Source organism: Neodiprion lecontei, chromosome 7 (assembly GCF_021901455.1).
Source record: "Neodiprion lecontei isolate iyNeoLeco1 chromosome 7, iyNeoLeco1.1, whole genome shotgun sequence".
Taxonomy (NCBI): Eukaryota; Metazoa; Arthropoda; class Insecta; order Hymenoptera; family Diprionidae; genus Neodiprion; species Neodiprion lecontei.
In genome coordinates, this window is record NC_060266.1 from 257,294 (window position 1) to 276,253 (window position 18,960).

Here is an 18,960-nt window from a genome sequence, read left to right on the forward strand (position 1 = left end):
TGGTGGTGCACACAGGTTCCACGCGATTTATAGCATGCCCTGCTGTTGCTACAACCTACCGCATCCTACATTTACACGTGAATACGCATGCGTCTTACGAACACGCGCACGCACACCACCACCACCACCACCTCTGCGTTACACGAGGTCTAACCTCGCGCGTTCATCCATGCGGACGAGGTTGAGGAGTAGGAAAGTGGAAAACCCTACCAGACAACGTCTGTCATTGATTCTGATCACAGATATCGAACCTGTACAAGCACCGCGACAGCAAGGGTCAGACGACTGTCGTATCTACATACCCGCAGGTGCGCGAGGAGCGGCGACGTAGTCTTGATCGTATTCCCGTATATATATATATATATATATATATATGTATGTATATATATATATATATGTATATTATTTTTTGCTGTTGCGAAATTATAAACCAATCGATGGAATTTAGTCAAATCAAACAACAATCGACGCTTCATTTCTTTTTCTACTTTCCAATACCTATGGTATTTTATACTCATATTGTACATACAACACTTGTGTATAAGTATAATGATATCATGTGACGATGATCATCCTCTCGGAATTTGTTGTTTTCTTTCTTTCACTTCTTTTATTTACTTTTTATTGAGGATGAAAAGTATTATTATACCTATGGGGAGAGAAAGAGAAACGAAATCGGATTAACAACGAAAATTAATCTTGTATATGTAGTTACTATGTTATATACCTTATGCATAGAGATTTTATTTCTTGATAACCGCGATGGCGATCGATCAAAAAATGTACGGTCCTAACGATTTTGCCGTGCACATCAAGAGATGTTATTATTTCGGCATCCCAATTATAACGAGAAACAGACAAGAACAAAAAAAAAATAAATACATTATATACATACATATACTTATAACGTAATATAACACGTACTTTATCACCGTCGTACACGCTGTGTGCAGCTCTCATTACTTATCCGCTTTGATTCATATATTCTTTTATGTTTTTTTTTTTTTTATTCTCTTATTGTATTTTTTTTTTAAAAGTTTTTTTTTACTTTTTTGTGTTTTTCGTTTTTTTGCTTCACTCGCAAGCGACGCTATAACTCACGATTCCTTCACGGTCAGACGAGATACGTATCCTTGCTGCAAGAAACGGCGGTAGGAGGGTCAAAAAGGAAGGAGAAAAAGGATGAATTGGCGAGTCTGAAAGTCGCGGCGAGGGGGGGGGGGATGCAAAAAAAAGGGTATAGCGATGAAAAAACAAAACACAGATCCGGATCCTCGTATCGTCGTCCAACAGCAGCAGCAGGACAAGGTATTATAGGTACTGTCCAGGTACTACAACACGAATGCAATCACGCGTAGGGCTTTGAGCTTGACCCGATTACCATTTTATTTTTTCTTTAATTTTTTCGTCGACAAACACGTATCACGCATGTTGACCGAATTTTTTTCTTTTTAAAAAATCAATCTCTTTCTCTTTCTCCGTCTCACGGATATAATTTATACGTACTAACGCATAAATAAAGGAAGAAAGGAAGGGAACCGATTTTGCTGTTGTGTATGTGAAGAGTCCGTTTAAAACCCTCGATCTTCGTCGAGCGACGTTCATTTGTGTCTCTCGGTTGTCATCGTCATCGTCGTTTCTCCTCTGGAACCGAGTATCGTTGTACATACTTGTACACACCTAGTCGACACAGTCTCTGAGGTTGCGAGATCCCTCTCTGTCTGTCTATCTTTTTCTACCTTCTGTACATGTATACACGTTACAGTTTCATCATTTGCCTGATCACTCAAGCTTTTTAAGATAACATCGATTGAACCCTCTTGTTTCAGATGGTGCATCCGAAGAGCGATCAGCAGCGGCTTAGGTTGGGTGAAAGCGTTAAGACCATCCTGCTTTTCCGGGCCCTTGACAAGGTAAGGAAGAAGGAATACATTCTACCATTCTGCATGCATAGTTATTTACATCCTCGTCAGGTATATATGGTACTTTTTATCATACGTGCGCGAAAAGATGAGGCTTAAGTTAGTCACGTTATTTTAACGATTCATGTTTCGGAAAACCCCCGTATTTCGTAATAATTCTAGGAATTTCTGAAATACAGTAAATTATATAATATGGCAAATGAAATTTAGATTTTTATAACTTCAAGTCACTTCAATGTCACTACGATATTGCACAATAGTGATTTTTTTTTTCTCTTCCATGTTTAGTTATACGCTAACTAACTTCATCCTCAGAGTGAAAAGTGGAGCTTTGCGTAGCAGTTTAGCGGGACCAAAGTAGTCAATTTCATCTCACAGCGTTGTAAAGATGGTGTCGCGCCTGCGCAGCACACAATTGCTTCGCATTCCGCCCTTGGGAGATCACTTTCGTCCCTAGGGAGAAGAAATTCACCATTCGCGTCCCGAAAAACTACCACGAAAAATCCCACCATTTTTCATTCAGGTGTTATGAAAACTATCGTGTGCGGCTCGGGCAAAAAGTTGACGATCGCAATTCGTGTGAACTGTGATTCCACTAGGCGCAAAATTCACACTCGTCGCAATCGTAAACCTTCGTGCATACGTTACTCGTGTCATGTTGCATATACTGAAACGATGATTAATTGTTTCCACTATATTAACGTCCTATTCCTGTCGTCTTTAGGCGGGTTCTGATCATAATAAGTCTATGGTTCCGTTAATTAACTCCCAGTTTTGCCAACAATCTTTCATAAAAAATTCGACAGAGACCCGACAGAGACTGTCGGATTTTTCATGTAGGGATCTCTTGCTCTGTCGAGTTCGCGTCTACCTCTGCTTTCTGCCCCAGGGAGTTTTTAACACTGCCAGTTAATTTCGGAACGCACCCTTTGAATCCGCGGAAAGAGACTCATTAATGAAACAACCCCCGATCACCCCGTTCAGGGAGATCACATGTTTTATTTATTACGACAGACGGTCTTTTGTATCAACGACAAGTCTCGTACCGCTCGGAGTTGTAGGTATTGGGGGTATAATGACGGTGTGTATTTGTTTGAATATTTATCCCTTTGTCGTATTTCTCGAGTATAGGCATGGCGTTAATGTCGTTTCCCTCTTCAACCAGTCAGCCAACCCCGTTCATCCTCGACGCGGCTCTTTAATTCACGATCAATGAAACAGTTTCTCTTTCTCTCCCTCTCCCTCTCCCTCTCCCACTCTCTCTCCCCCTCATCTTCGTTTCGGACTCGCTTACGTGTCACGTATGTGTGTATGTGTACGGGATCTTATAATGCCAACCCCGCACACACCGCCTGCCTACCACTCGACATTTTGATCGCCCTAATATTACAGGTGCCTTGTATTGGTATGCATGCATACCCCTATATTGTACAAATAGGTATATAATTCATCGCGTATGTGTATTTAAACCTATGTGTAAGTTCGACTTCATGACGCATATACCCTACGTTTAGTCGTTATTCCCTCCTATAGCCCTATATAACCGTCGTAAGGTCAAAGGTCTTTCCGCGCACCGGGGAAATCAAAATGACGATACTCTTGTATTATCGTACACGTACTTCGACGAGTTAAATATTTCTGTTATATTATTATACAAAAATTTGCGTTTTGAATTATCTTATTTTATCCGCGTTTAAGTAGGCTCACGAAGACTTTACATAGACAGGCTTTTCGGTCGAATCCCGCAAGCCGCGCGGTTATAATTCAAGAGGGTGAAGAAAGAAGACAGGGAAATGTGAAAAGCGGTTTTCTTTCTTTTGGCACTTTCAAACTTTCGTTTTTTCCTTCTTCCATGTATCATAATCTTTGGTACAAGTTTGCAGCGGTTGGGGTTGCGTTAAAATTATTGTCAAGTTTGCAACGAACTTTCCAAAGCTGTGAGTAGAGTCGAAAGGTTCGAGTCCAATGTTTACCTCTATACCGCGTTAATCCTGAAACCCTGAAACCGCAACTGACTATGAGAATTTGCTACTCTTCGACCGACGATGTATACCCATATAATACTCGATATCGATACTGGCTGTTGTTGTTGTTTGTGTTATCGGGGTGCCTGAACACTTCTGTGCAAGATTGCATCGCATTTTTTTTATTGTACTAATTTTTTTTTATTGTATTAATTATTTGTACGGTTTACAAATGTTGGGGAAATTTTTTGGCTCGTCTTATCTATGTATAATAATGACAATAAAAGCGATAGCGTTGGACAATATCGCTGTCACGATAATTGTCAGTGAGATATGTATTATATACCGTATAATATTTGCGTAAATGGTGTATATATGTGTATATTAGGGTGGTCTTTAAAAAGGTCATTTTTGAATTTCGACCAGTTCGCCCCCCATTTCGGATCCACATAATTCAAAAATAATTCCCTCATTTTTTTAGATTTTTATCTCAACTCTAACCCGTGCCCGAAAAAGGGCGGATTTCCCTTTTCAACCCTTTCAGGGGCACATCAAATCCAACGGACGGATTGAGATGAAATTTGGTGCGGGGAGGTTTTTGGGTCGCTGATGACGAATCTGAACTCATAATTTGAAAATTAAGAGTGGCGGATCCGTTATGATGGACCAAAACCCCAAAGTCAATTGATATCGCCATATTGGATCCACCATTTTGGATTTTGTAATTTCGAGTTCAGATTTGTAATCAGCGACCTGAGAAAAACCCCCCTATACCAAATTTCATCTGAATCTGTTCGGTAAATTTTATGTGCCCTTGAAAGGATCGAATGGATTCCACCCTCTTTGGGTTACGGGATAGAGTCGAGACAAGAAACTGAAAAAATTAGGGAATTATTTTTTCATTATCTGGAGCCGATTTGGGGTGCGAGCCGGTCGAAATTCAAAAATGACCCTTTTAAGGGCCACTCTAGTGTATACACGTACACTCACGGATGCAGATGATAGAGTCCCACCTTTCCCAACGTCATTACTGTGTGTAATATTATAGGTATGTATAAGGCACAAAGTAAAATCATAACCGTGATCATGATATAAACGAGGATAAGGATGTGGAGGCGGGAACGGAGGAAAAGAACATTAAGGGTGATGTCGAGAACCCTGCGGTGAAGACCGAAATTCGTCTTCCTCCCCCCGCTCCTCGTCATCATCATCATCATTATCATCATCATCATCATCATCATCATCATCATCATCATCATCATCATCATCATCATCATCATCATCATCATCATCATCATCCATCCAACCAAGCACCCCCATCCGCAACTTTTCCCTCCTGGCGAAGTAGCTGGAATATGTTTAGAAGCTTGGTAAAATCCCTCTTAAATGACCAGAATTTCTACCAGCCTGGTTCTTCTCCCTTGTTAATTCACTCACCCCCAAGAATTGCGAAAAGCTCCGGCTATGCCTTGGTATCCCCTTACGATGTCGAGGCTACCTTACGTCAGCAATATTCTCGCGCATCCTCGGCCGCCTCTCTCCACTTCAACACTTGTTATCCTCTTACCTTGTTACATCCGTCACTCGACTGATTGGAAACGACATGTATTTAAATTAGAGGAAAGAAACAAACGGAACATGGTCAACTATTGTTAATAATAATTTGAAAATTTTCAGGAACAAATGGCCGACGTGCTGGACGCGATGTTTGAGAAAACGGTCGAAGCCGGTGATTATATAATACGGCAAGGGGACGACGGCGATAATTTCTATGTCATCGAAAAGTGAGTAAACACATGTTGTATTCATACATGATATGTATTTTTCAATAAACAATCCCCAAGGGATCGAATCGATTTCGAAGAACACTTTTGAGATGAGAATCATCAAAATATTGACACCAGGATTGTATTTACCGATAGTTGGTGGTCTCACAAATTCTAACAAATTAATTATTTCCCCTGTTTTTGTCTCCCCGCAGGGGTAAATTTGAGGTTTACGTCAAGGATCCGTCAGGTGCTGATGTCCTGATACACACCTATGACAACAGCGGTGCCTTCGGCGAATTGGCACTGCTCTACAACATGCCAAGGGCGGCGACGATCAAGGCCATCACTCCTGGTACCCTGTGGGCGATGGACAGGCAGACCTTCCGACGAATCCTGCTAAAGTCTGCGTACAAGAAACGCAAGATGTACGAGGATCTGATCAATAAAGTTCCCATGCTCAAGTCGCTCGAGGTTTGTATTCGATCAATTTAACTTTATTGAAAATTCAATGAACGTGTCGAGCAAACTCAATCCTAATTCTTTTCACCAATTAAAAATCTGTAGAATTATGAACGCATGAACCTGGCCGATGCTCTGGCGCCAAAACACTTTGCCGATGGCGAGCTTATAATAAAGCAAGGCGACATCGCTGATGGAATGTATTTCGTTGAGGACGGCGTGGTCAAAATTACTATTCTCGGTGATAACGGTAGAGAAGTTGAGGTAAGAAGTAGACTTTACAACAGTTTAAATCTTTTCTCTCTTTGCTTTCTTATAACAGTACATATTTATTTACGTATATATTTATATGTATCTTCAGTTTACTCAAGAAAGTGATACACACGTCTACATATAGATATTTACGCTTGACATTATCACACTAAAACTAATGAGGCGTTAAACTATTTATATACTATGCTTGGCAAAGCTATTATACTTTTGTTTACTCTTGTGAGTGTCTCTATCTTTCTTTCTTCATCTTCTTTGTACAGTTTTTCTTACCTCATCGCCAACAACGATGTTTACTCTCATCTGTTCATCGCTTAGAGTCTGATTCTTTGCTTCTATTCTTTTTTTCTTATGGTTAATTCTAAGCTTTTTCAAACTATGCAAGGAAAGCGTTGACTTTGTCAAGCTTATCCCATGGAACAAACATTAGTTGTTTACACAAAATAATGTGATAATCTTGCTATATTTCTTGGTGCAGTAAATTAGTGTACATTCATTTCTCCTTGACTCACTTAATAATTATTTTTATATTGTCACTGGATGGGAAACAGGGCATTCCCACAAATGTCATCGAGGTATGAGGAGAACCCCTGTTGTCGTATAGATACTCTCGCATATTGTTGAATATACCTGTTTAATATGTGGAAGAATCCTTGCACATGATTGATATTTCGTGACAAGTAGATCAAATCGACTCTCCCTACCCTATTGATATTTTATAGTAAAATTATCCGCTGTTCATCCGTAGAATACGAATAACTATCAAAAAGGCGTAAGATTGAACCACGCGTCGAAGTCTTCCCTAGCTATATCACAAAACAATTGTCTGATATCCTTTCGGAATAAATGTGTATAACACGTCCGTAATTTTGCCCTCATTGTAAGTGAAATCCAAATATTTGTCATCAATGTGTGTCTAAACATGTAAATCCAAGTGTTCTACAAGTCTACTTTTTTATATCTCTGCATAATTCGATTCGATTACGTGAAGCGAAGCAAAGAGCAGATTTTACTATAATATTTGGCAAAAATGTGTGACACGTTTTGGTTCTTTCGTATAAATCTTCCTGGCATTCACGTCAGAATTTGGCTTCTCACTGTGAGAAAATGTCCGATTCAATCTATAAACGTTACACGATGACAAGTTTGCGAAATATTAGAGTAAAACATACTGATCCTTTTTCCTCCCTGTACGATAATTGAAATCTGGTTTCAGATCAACCGCGTACCTGCTGGTGGCTACTTAGGTGAGTTAGCCCTGGTCACGCACAAGCCACGAGCGGCGTCAGCTTACGCGGTCGGCAATGTTAAGCTGGCATGTAAGTATCGTAAGCTGATTTCGATTTTTCAAGTCTGTTCTCTTCTACTGTGTTTTCACCTTTACCGCATCATTATTTCTCATCCAATTTATTGTCAATTGACTGACTGTTCTCGCACTTGTTCAGTTCTGGACGTCGAGGCTTTTGAACGTCTCCTCGGCCCCTGCATGGAATTGATGAAACGAAATATCGAGGACTATGAAGACCAATTGATCAAGATATTTGGAAGCAAAACTAACATCTCTGACGTTCGATGAACATCTTGATGTCGACGACGATTATTCTTATTCTTCTTCTTCCAATAACACCACAACACACAACAACAACAACAACAAAACACGCAACCATCGGCACAAAATATAGGAAAACATGTATGCAACAAACTTACTTAATTAATTGATCGACTACATACGTATAGATACATTATAGACGTATAATCACACTTAGCATGACTCTAAAAACGTCTAAACCAGAGTAAACTTTAATCAAAAAAAATAAATAAATAAAAAAAACGAAGAAAAGAAGCAACAAAAAAAAATTGAATAATCTACCACCGGCTTTGTTCAGCACCGATTTTCAACCGCTACATGATCCTGATATATTCTTGTCAAAATCGCTATTATCGGTGTATATACATGTACATGTACGTACTCTTTCGGATAATGACAGAGTATCATTCGTCATTTTAACTCAACAATACTATAATACTTAATTTATTATTTTTATCTAGTTATTTATATCGTACCCATTGGGACCTCTCTCACTTTCTCTCTCGCTCTTTTCTCGAGTTAGTTTTAGGTTTCCATTACTTTTTTTTTCGTTTTTTCATTTTATTTTTCATCCCTATTGTGTTTATTACTTGTATTATTTCGTATGATCAATCGATCGTCTGATCGGTACCCCGTTGTATAATATTCATTGGCTCTGTAATGCTAGTAGACATTAGATCTGCCTAACTTTGATTATTCAGTTCGCTTGTGTGAAAAGTTGACAGTGTAAACAGGAAAGAAAATACAAAGCACGGTTATATTGTACACATGGTATATAACGTTCGAGTATTAGTATTAAATCGTTTTCACGAATCTCAACTTGGAATACACGTTTCCATGTTTTTTTATCTCAGCATAAATTTTCCTCTACATAACACGCGCGCGTCCTAACAAAACGATAGTCTTAATTATGAAACACTTATGAGAAATGTATATTTAAGAAATTTATTTTCAAAACGGAAGCTACAAATTCAGGGGGAAAAAATTAAAGCAAGCCACAGTGAATAAATTTCTATGTTGTTATATTCTTATTTTCTCTTTCTTCTCTCCCTCTCTCTGTCTCTCAATCTCTCTAGGATTGATCGGAGGGTGCGTGATATTTGGAATTATGAAAATAATGGGGCGTTTTTTTGCGTGAAGAGAAACAAGGGATCAAGAGAGAAAACAAAGCACAGCAGAGGGAAAAAATATTATACAGAAAGAATTGAGAGTTTCAACAAAACAATAAGTAGCCAAAGTTTTAATGTTCAAGTCAATGCTCAAGTCTTTTTTAATGTCCAAATATTTTTATTTGTTCTTCAATCGTTTGGTTCTTACTCTTCCTTCTTGTCGTGTCTCTCGTTTTCATTCGTCTCAATTTACTACAACTATACTTGAATCCTACGAAACTGATTCGGGCACAGGCTTTACACAGCGTATTAAAACGAGCTTCATCACTTTTTAAACTGAACTATAATTGATAATGCTCATGTCGCACAATACCTTACCATCGTAAATATTATAATATAAGCGATAATGCGAATTTTCACACAAACTCTGTCCACCTTAATATTAAACACCCGTGTATATCTAAACTATACTGTACTATCTATACAGCACTATTATTAAAACTATTATTAAACTAAATTGATGTCGTGGAAGAGGATAGAAGAAGTGCAAAGGAATAATATAAGTACATATATTCTGCTGGTGGAATAAGTATATATTATCGAAACAAATATATATATTTATTAATTTTTAATCACACGCACTTATGTTTGTGTATTATTATTACTACAAAAACTAAGAGAAAATAAGAAAGATATATTATCGTGCCATTGTAAAGTTGTGATATTGTGTTACGAACGGGCGAGTTCACCGCTTCATCTTCTGTCCTTCCTAATCGTCGCCAAATAATTTTTTTCAAACTTTTCAAGCCTAATTATGAAATCAACGTACGCTAAATTATCGACAAAAATCCGCCCTGCATAAAAAAAAAAAAAAAAAACTTACGTCTGTTAATTGGCCTTTTATTTATTTATTTATTTATTTATATTCTCTGATTGTTACGATAATGACAACATAATTTACCGTCGCTTCTTTTTTTTCCTTTTTTCCCATGCATTTACCTTCCTTAAACTCTTTTTCTATCTCTCTAACTATCTCTTAGTGTTAATAAGAATAAAGTATGTACACATGTACAGAGGCGCGCAAAGCCCGCGTTCTTCACGGTGACAATCTAAAAAGCAACAGGAAAAAAAAACATGTTATGAAGGAATAAATGGATACAATGAATGTTTAAAAGTTGCAAAAAAAATTAAAATAAAAATTACCAAAAAAAATGAATAAAAAAAATGAAACAAAAACTCGCAAGAAAGAGAAACAAATTTAAAAGAATAACTCACTGCCAATTACAGTTGAGATTATAAACAGTTTGTTGTTACGGGCTTAAAATATTGAGACGTCATGATTTGTCGTTTAAAAGAACTTGCTTTTCAACTAGCTGACTGTTTGTTGTATTCCCTATTTGATGGTTGTATAAATCAGAATCTGGCAGAATGAAGGGTGAAAAAGAAAATAAATTTGAAAAAAAAAAAATAAAAAATTAACCAAGAAAATCGTAGTCAGTACTCATCGTATTGCGACGTATAATCATATTTCAACACATATTTCTTCGTTCAAAAGGTCTGTAATTATCACGAAAACAGCTGTCAAGATCGCCAATCGTTTTCAACGATGCATAAAATTTTTTAATTTACTCCTTCAGAATAATGCACACGGATATGAATATTTTTAACATATTTCGAGCGTTCAAATAAATGGAATGAAAAGAACTAAACTAAACGAAAAGAGACCGACACATATGAATAGATTTATAATAAATGGACGAACCGCTTCCTATTATTCATATTATATTCATTATTTATGTTAAGTGAAAGAAAGCAAATTAAAAACTATATATATACATCTATATATAAATATTATAATAAATTAATGTATATTACTAAGAGAAATAAGAAGGAAAACACTAAAAAGTATAACAAAACTTTCCAGGGTTTTTTTTCTCCTTTTTTTTTATAATATATATTATTTATATATACATATATATATTGATATAACATAATCACAAAGGAAAGTTGTTAAAGTATTAAGAACATGCGCAAAAACATAACGCAATAGAAAAACACTTATAACATCACATTCACGCATGCTCATTTGCTCAGACACACGATTATATTTAGAGGAAAAAGACAAAAAAAAAAAAGCAAAAACAAAGCAACCCATACCTGCTGTTATACGTTACTATATACCATACTGTCATATATAGAATACAAATCCATATTATCGTATTAGGTACCATGATATATAATGATGTACGTATCACATTCATGAACCGGGGGAATTAGGAATTCCTACTTTTCTGTAGACATTTTCATTCGGATATGACACTTACAATTAATTGTCGCTATTCGTTTCCACACAACATGCTTATAAATATACATGATGATAATAATATATGCATGAAATGAAAATGAATAAAAAACTAATGTTAGTATATGGGGATAAAAACACAGTAAACGTTGTCGGAAGAGAGTGTAATAATTACAATTATCAACGTTTTTAGATTATAAATGTTTGCTCTTTAGTTCGGATTATTTTGTCTTCTCTAATGCTTTCGTCTTAAATAATATGTCTCTTCCGCTTGACCAGAGTCAGCTGAATCGCACATGTACTTAACTATGTTTAAATATCGTGAAAAATGTTTTAATACTTTGTGTTGTGTTCCGATTTTTACTTGTAGAAGGTTTTATTTAATACAGGCAATCATTATATTATCGGCAGCGGTGATTAACTTACCAGTACTAGAACAAGATTTAATCCTTGACTGGATTCAGATACCTGGTATGTTCTATCACTGAAATAGAACAAGTTGCGCTAATAATTAATCTACTATCTCTGCTCGATTCCAGCTGGTCTGATCGGATGCACAGGCTCGTTCCGCACAGCAATGTGAGCATGCCAATAAATTATTGTATGTGATCAGTATACATACTTTTAATAATAATATCAATAATAGCTATTGTAATAATAATAATGATGATAATGATAATAATAATAACAATAATAATAACAATAATAATAATGGTAGTGGTAGTGGTAGTGGTAGTGCTAGTAGCAACATTAGGAATCTCAAGATCTGTCATGTGTCATATAGTTATAGAAACAAAGTATATGGAGAAAAAAAAAATAATATAAGTATCGTAGTAGGCGGAAAAGTTTTGCCTGCCTATTTCGGCTGGTAAATTGAAAAAACGGAAGGTGAAATATTGAATCCTACACTATATGGAGAGTAAAAAATTTATATCCAAATGAAAATGTCTCCGATTTGCATCAGTCATATTTTTTAAGTTGCCATAATATGCATTAATATCGAAGTGTTTATTAATTATATATAAATATGTGTGTGTGTGCGTGTGTGTATATATATACGTACATACATACATACATAGTGTGTGTGTATATATGCATATATATACGTATATATACATATATATACACACTATGTATGTATGTATGTATATATATACATTAATAATTCTATGTTATATATCATTATATTATATTACACTTTTATTTTGATTAATGTAATTGACAAAATGAATGAAACTAGATAAATCGATATTGATATATATTATAATATAACTGCGTAAATAAGGTATACATTATTGTTATCATTATTATTGGATGAAAATCCGGCCGCCAATCAGATACGGTTTTAAGCTGATGTTTAAAAATGCGTATTATTATTTTTTCATCATTTTTGTTTTCTCATTCTTTGTTGATTCTTGTCTCTGCTCATCTTCTCATTCTATTCACGTGCATACTCATACATAAAACATAACGTAGCACAACATACCTTGTAACTTAAGTCAAATATCACAAACGTTACCAATAAGAGGGTGTTCATTGAAACGAAGGAAGATGTTGAAGCTATACGATAGTATTACCAATTTGTACGCTCCTAAGTATTTATTAGTAGTTACCTACGTTTTCATTGTTTGTTATATAATATTTTAGTCTATGGGTGAAGCGGGTGATTTGCATATTATATATATTAAAAAAAACCGTATTTGAATGGCGAGCAATAATCATCATCATCATCATCATTATTATTACTATTATTATTATCATTATTATTGTTATGTATTTCGTGCATAGGTAGTGTAAAAACACAAAATAATAATAGTTACAATAATAATAATTAATATAATAAATGTATGAAATGAAATAATATCTGTATTCTCTATATATTTCTCTTGAATGCTTTGATGTTAATTGATGTTTAATTTTTTTCCTCTTTTTCAATTTTGAGGGAACCGCAATGTGAGATAAAAGAACAAAGAAACATCTTTCAATGTAGCATAACTGTATTTTGTTTTGTTCCATTTTATAAAACAATTATGAAGTTTTCAGCACCGCTCAAATTCTATGGGTGATGTTTTTCTATCCTCATGTTCAAGATCAGTATAAATTAGGCGAATCGGGCCTGAAGGTTTTTACTTCGCCGTTTACCCAATCCATGACAGTATTGTCATGCCAAACGTATTCTCCCTTGATCTCCGTATACTTTGGTAACAGAGCCAGGTACAGCGGGGCCTGGGCACCTCTTTCGGGTGTCATAGTTCCCAACTTGCCAGACATGTCGGTGATCACGGATCCCGGATGAACCGCATTCACAACAATGTCTTCACGAGGATCCTTATCGAACGCCCTTTGCTGAATGCGACTCAGCGCAGAAACGCCGACTTTGCTCACCGTGTATGAACTATTCGGCCATCCAGCCTCCTTGTGAGTATTCATTGCTGCTGCGCTGGAAATAAAAGACTTGTACTAATTTCTTTGTTCAATCCTCACTTTTGTTTTCAGACGATTCGACCTACTCGACAAAATTCCTCATCATTTGTGTGAGCTCCTCCTCTGTGAGTTCGCGACTAGCAAGCCGAGCCTTCAACTCAGCTCCCTGTATTTTACACAAGTGCCCAACACTGCTGGACACCTGAACAACCCTGGAGTGTGGCCTTAGGAGTGGAAATAGAGCCTTGCAAATTCTCAGGAGGCCGAAGTAGTTGACTCTGAGTGTCTCGGCTACTCGTTGCGGAAACGTTTCTGGGGCATCAAACTATCAAATCATGGTAAAAAAAAGTAATCTCGTGAGTAAGTATCCGATAATTTCCTCTACTCGGAAATTCAGATCACAGTAGTTTTATGTTAGAATCAGAGCCCTAGGAGGTAAGTTCAAAAGATCAGATGACACGTTGTTGGGCTGTGATTAGATAAGCCGGCTAACATTTTGTTCTATACACCGCCACAACTCGTTCCAAGATGGTGCAATCAAGAAGTAGATAACAAAATTTTATGCCTGTGTCTGTAATTGAACAAATAAATGAAAGATGTCAATGCGAATTTAAAAATTTTTTCTCTATGTAGTGCAACATTAATAACTAGTGATTTGATTTTGTTTTTCCAACAGAAATTTCAAGTATTTTTGTACCATGAATGATATGCCGCCGTTGTTTACAAGAACGTCGAGTCCTCCATGGGTTTCTTTCAAATATTCTCTAAATCTTTCAACACTGGAATCGTCCGTGATGTCTAGCTGATGAAATTTTGGGTTGAAACCATCCTTCTTCAGTTTATTAACAGCGGCTTGTCCTCGCTCCTCGTTCCTTGATGTCAGGTAAACAACCCCATCAAACTCACGGCATAGATCCTTGACGATTGCATACCCAATACCTTTGTTAGCTCCGGTTACCTGTTGAACGTATCAAAAAAGAAAACAACCAGCCAGCGGTCCACGTAGGTAGATAGAAATTCTTATTTTATATTCATTCTATTATTTGCCATTTCATTGTTTCCTTAACGAGAGTAGAGTTTTTTTTTTTTCACTTACCACCGCAATGCGCGACATCTTTCCAACGCTTCTCTGAAATTCTAATAATCTACTGTTTTTTGAGCGAGACTTGCTGTGTTATATTCGTGTCTGTTTAGAGGATGATTTTTTAAAAAGCTCTAACCGGGTGCGGGTTAGCCAGTTTGAAGCCCCGCTACTCGATTCATATTCTCTGATTTGATAAAAATCCGAGCTGTTGCTTTAACTAGGCCACGCCTACTACCGAGGTTGCGAAATAATCACCCGGTATATCAGCTAACGATAAGCCAAGGATGGTTCTGGAATTAATGTGAGTATATGTTGTCATATAATGATGGTTTTCAAGGTCATAGATTAGCGGCTCATCGGTTTTTCCAACCTCACCTCAGACCCACTTACCGCTATAAATTACCGCGAATTGTCGCTCTCGTTCAATTAATAATCTGTCATTCAATAGGCCGCATATTTAGTAATTTGTGCTAAGCAGCCTTTAAGCTCACCGCAAGTGAAAGTTTAGCATTATTACCAAGCTTTTATACGATGTCTCGTGTAGCGGTGGTGAGTTAATAACCTAGAAATTGACTCTTCGCCAATCTAGCTGAATAACGTGCATTACATATCATCTACATACGTTTCTACTCGTTTACAGGTAACCGGAGGGAACAAGGGGATTGGTTTTGCCATTGCGAAAGGACTTTGTCAAAAGTTTGATGGCGTCGTTTACCTTACCGCAAGGGATGAGACTAGAGGACTTGCTGCAGTTGAGCACCTGAAAAAAGAGGGTCTCAAGCCGAAATTCCATCAACTCGATGTCACCGATGACTCGAGTGTCAATACTTTCAAAAAGTACCTCAGCGACACTTATGGAGGCCTCGATGTACTCGTTAACAATGCTGCCATCGCTTTCAAGGTCAATATCGCGTAACCTTTAAATTGATTTTAAATTCTCACCTCGATTTATATTTCTTGAAATCTAATTATCGTGGTATAGATATTAGACGTACTTACACAAGCTCTGTGATCCTTGGCAAATTATTATTATTGCTTTAATCACAAATGTCAACAGCTCTGGAACATCAAATTAGTGCTGGTATTCTTGTTCAGATACCCTATATCGTAACAATGGTACTATTCACTCGATGCTGATTTTGTCTTTACATGTTTACAGAATGATGCAACTGATCCGTTTTCCATTCAAGCATCCGAGACCGTAAAAGTAAACTACTTCAGTTTGGTGAGAGTTTGTGAGGCTCTATTTCCGCTGCTCAAACCCCACGCCAGAGTTGTTAATCTTTCCAGCAGTGCTGGACACCTGTCCAGAATACCGGGAGCTGAATTGAAGGCTCGATTTGCAAACCCTGACCTCACCCAGGATGAGCTAGACCAGATTATGAGAGAATTTATTGAGTGAGTTAGCCAATTGATTAGTGCGCTGGTATATTTGGAAAGGAAGTCTAACTGTCAGGGATACTTCATTTCCAGAGCGGCAAAGACCAATTCCCACCAGGAATCAGGATGGGCCAACAGTGCCTATTCGGCTAGTAAAGTAGCCGTTTCTGCTCTGAGTCGTATTCAACAAAAACAATTCGACAAAGATGCCAGAGAAGATCTCGTCGTCAACGCTGTGCACCCTGGATACGTTGACACTGACATGACAAGCCACAAGGGAACCTTGACACCTCAGAGGGGTGCACAAGCTCCAATCTACCTGGCTCTCTTACCAAAGAATACCGACATCAAGGGAAAATATATCTGGCACGACAACACCATCATCGACTGGGTCAACGATCCCCTGCCCACTCCTTATTAAACGACCTTTGCTCTTTTTTATGTTCTCTTCTTGTGGACTTGGCTTGTAAAGATGAGAATGTCCGATCAGAATATCCGTCTGCACATTCCATAGTTCTCGGTAGCAACCGTCTGGCAGGTAAATTCATATCATTTGTTGATCAGTGCCTTAAATCTGATAGTAATAAACAGATCTACAGGGTCATTCAATCATTACTGAATTCGAGTGCGACTGACACAGTTGTTCCACCTGGCATTCGCATAAGCTTCTCTGTCTCTCACTCGAGTCTTGTGTTCAGTTACGAATAAATGACCCTATATCTAATTACACGTTGATTTTTCATTGTTACACTTCATATGGATAAAGGTTTCTTTATTTTCCATTTTAATATTGTTACTAATTTTTTCTTATGTTTATATACCACAAACTTTCGAATACTTATCAAACTTTATACTGGAACGTCAAGTACACTGCATATTTAATCAATAGGGTGTAATTTTCTGTTTCTTTGCGAACTACACTTCTATGTATTACAGTTGTATTGTTTTTAACTCAAATGGTGAAAGTAGGGAATAAACAGCACAGAAATAGTCGCCCAGTTCCTCAATTATCTCTAAATACTGATAGTGGATTTAGTCTGACAATTTTATGAATCACTTCGTAAATTCGCTATGTGTAATCTCAGAGAATCTTGTCAGTGGTTTCAGATAGCTTCTACACATCAGTTCTCATCTTGTAACAAGTAAAAATTTGCGATTATTAGCTAATAGTGACATGATGTCGCGCGTAGCTGTGGTAAGTTATTAATTTGGAGTCCTGACTCCTTATATTAATCATACGTATATCCTGGATCTTGTCTTATTTATGCATATTCAGGTAACTGGCGGGAACAAAGGGATTGGTTTTGCAATTGTAAAAGGTCTGTGCGAGCAATTTGATGGGATAGTTTATCTGACTGCAAGGAACGAGGCTAAAGGTCAAGCTGCAGTTGAAGAGCTCAAAAAACTTGGTCTTCAACCAAGATTCCATCAACTTGACGTCACTGACGACTCAAGTGTCGACACGTTCAAACAGTATATCAGCGACATTCATGGAGGACTCGATGTACTCGTTAACAATGCTGCAATCGCCTTCAAGGTTGATACTATGTACTTTTCATCAGATCTTGAATTCTCCTGTCAATTTTCAGTTCATGAATTTTAGTTTTAGTTCTTTTAATAGTTAGCCATATTATCTCTCATACGTGCTTATCTTGCTTACTAATGCCAGCAGCTCTGAATCGTAAGACCAAAGCGCATTCTACTGCCGAGATATCTAATCACATAAAGAGATTACTTGAAGCTTGATACTAATTGAGTTATTATCTATTTACAGCACAATTCGCTTGACCCGTTTTCTTACCAAGCATCAGAGACCATAAAAGTGAATTACTTCGGCTTGGTGAGAGTTTGCAAGGCACTGTTTCCACTACTGAGAGACCATGCTAGAGTTGTTAATCTCAGCAGCAGCGCTGGACACTTGTCGCGAATACAGGGAGACGAGTTGAAGGCTCGACTTGCAAGTCTGACGCTCACTGAGGATGACCTAAGCCAAATCATGAGGGATCTCATCAAGTGAGTTGCGACTGTTGCATCGATGAATTCGTATATTCAAATCAGAGGTCAACCCCATTCCAATTTCATTTACAGCGCAGCGCAGACTAACACTCACAGAGAATTGGGATGGGCCAACAATGTTTACTCAGCTAGCAAGGTGGCTGTGTCCGCTTTGACTCGCATTCAACAAAGGGCGTTTGACGAAGATGCCAGAAAAGACATCGCTGTAAATTCTGTGCATCCTGGTCTTGTCGAGACGGACATGACGAGCCACAGAGCACATTTAACTCCCGAAAGAGGTGCACGAGCTCCCTTATACCTGGCATTCCTAACGAAGAATACGAATATCAAGGGAAAATACGTCTGGCACAATAATATTATCGTTGATTGGATTAATGATCCCTTGCCCGGTCCGTACTAGACGACCATTGTTATTCTCTCCAGTGTTACTGTAGACAATTCTGATAGAAATCCAAATGTTTGCTGACTAATGTTCAGCACATTAGTACTGTATGTTAATCAGTGCTTGAAAATTAAATTGACAGGATGAAGATGGCATATTGATTTTGTCTATATCATCTGAAGTAATAAACGAGTAGTTATTACTTATTCTGAAAATTATTTCTACCTGAGCAGCTTTCAACTGATAGAGACGCGTGATAAAGTATGAATTAAGCTAAAGCTAATCTAGTCC

At 37.3% G+C, this 18,960-nt stretch overlaps 4 protein-coding genes and 1 long non-coding RNA gene across 6 annotated transcripts in view; 3 read left to right on the top strand and 2 right to left on the bottom strand.

The window, feature by feature from the left end:
- Nucleotides 1–11,109, top strand: part of LOC107223511 (cAMP-dependent protein kinase type II regulatory subunit) — a 28,733-nt gene extending 17,624 nt beyond the window's left edge. For both annotated transcript variants that reach the window (XM_015663199.2, XM_046745671.1), the window contains exons 3-8: nucleotides 1,830–1,913; nucleotides 5,564–5,670; nucleotides 5,868–6,126; nucleotides 6,220–6,378; nucleotides 7,601–7,703; nucleotides 7,830–11,109. In XM_015663199.2, the coding sequence (XP_015518685.1) occupies nucleotides 1,830–1,913; nucleotides 5,564–5,670; nucleotides 5,868–6,126; nucleotides 6,220–6,378; nucleotides 7,601–7,703; nucleotides 7,830–7,960 (843 nt within the window). In that variant the 3' untranslated portion in view covers nucleotides 7,961–11,109. The remainder of the gene's footprint in view (nucleotides 1–1,829; nucleotides 1,914–5,563; nucleotides 5,671–5,867; nucleotides 6,127–6,219; nucleotides 6,379–7,600; nucleotides 7,704–7,829) is intronic.
- A 512-nt stretch (nucleotides 11,110–11,621) lies between these two features.
- Nucleotides 11,622–15,111, bottom strand: LOC107223521 (carbonyl reductase [NADPH] 1). The gene is made up of 4 exons (XM_015663214.2): nucleotides 14,904–15,111; nucleotides 14,505–14,765; nucleotides 13,894–14,132; nucleotides 11,622–13,823 (listed from the first exon to the last, which is right to left on the bottom strand). The coding sequence occupies exons 1-4, from the start codon at nucleotides 14,919–14,921 to the stop codon at nucleotides 13,475–13,477; spliced, it is 867 nt and encodes a 288-aa protein (XP_015518700.1). The 5' UTR covers nucleotides 14,922–15,111; the 3' UTR covers nucleotides 11,622–13,474.
- Nucleotides 15,112–15,237: 126 nt separating this feature from the next.
- On the top strand, nucleotides 15,238–17,264 carry LOC107223522 (carbonyl reductase [NADPH] 3). Its single transcript, XM_015663215.2, has 4 exons — nucleotides 15,238–15,440; nucleotides 15,532–15,792; nucleotides 16,051–16,289; nucleotides 16,365–17,264. Exons 1-4 carry the CDS (start codon nucleotides 15,423–15,425, stop codon nucleotides 16,690–16,692), a joined length of 846 nt encoding a protein of 281 aa, XP_015518701.1. The 5' UTR covers nucleotides 15,238–15,422; the 3' UTR covers nucleotides 16,693–17,264.
- LOC124295485 lies at nucleotides 16,720–18,056 on the bottom strand. The gene is made up of 2 exons (XR_006905436.1): nucleotides 17,932–18,056; nucleotides 16,720–17,846 (listed from the first exon to the last, which is right to left on the bottom strand). It is a non-coding gene; the product is annotated as an uncharacterized LOC124295485 (long non-coding RNA).
- LOC107223515 (carbonyl reductase [NADPH] 3) lies at nucleotides 17,328–18,875 on the top strand. The gene is made up of 4 exons (XM_046745686.1): nucleotides 17,328–17,466; nucleotides 17,548–17,808; nucleotides 18,046–18,284; nucleotides 18,360–18,875. Exons 1-4 carry the CDS (start codon nucleotides 17,446–17,448, stop codon nucleotides 18,685–18,687), a joined length of 849 nt encoding a protein of 282 aa, XP_046601642.1. The 5' UTR covers nucleotides 17,328–17,445; the 3' UTR covers nucleotides 18,688–18,875.
- The last annotated feature ends 85 nt before the right edge of the window (nucleotides 18,876–18,960 follow it).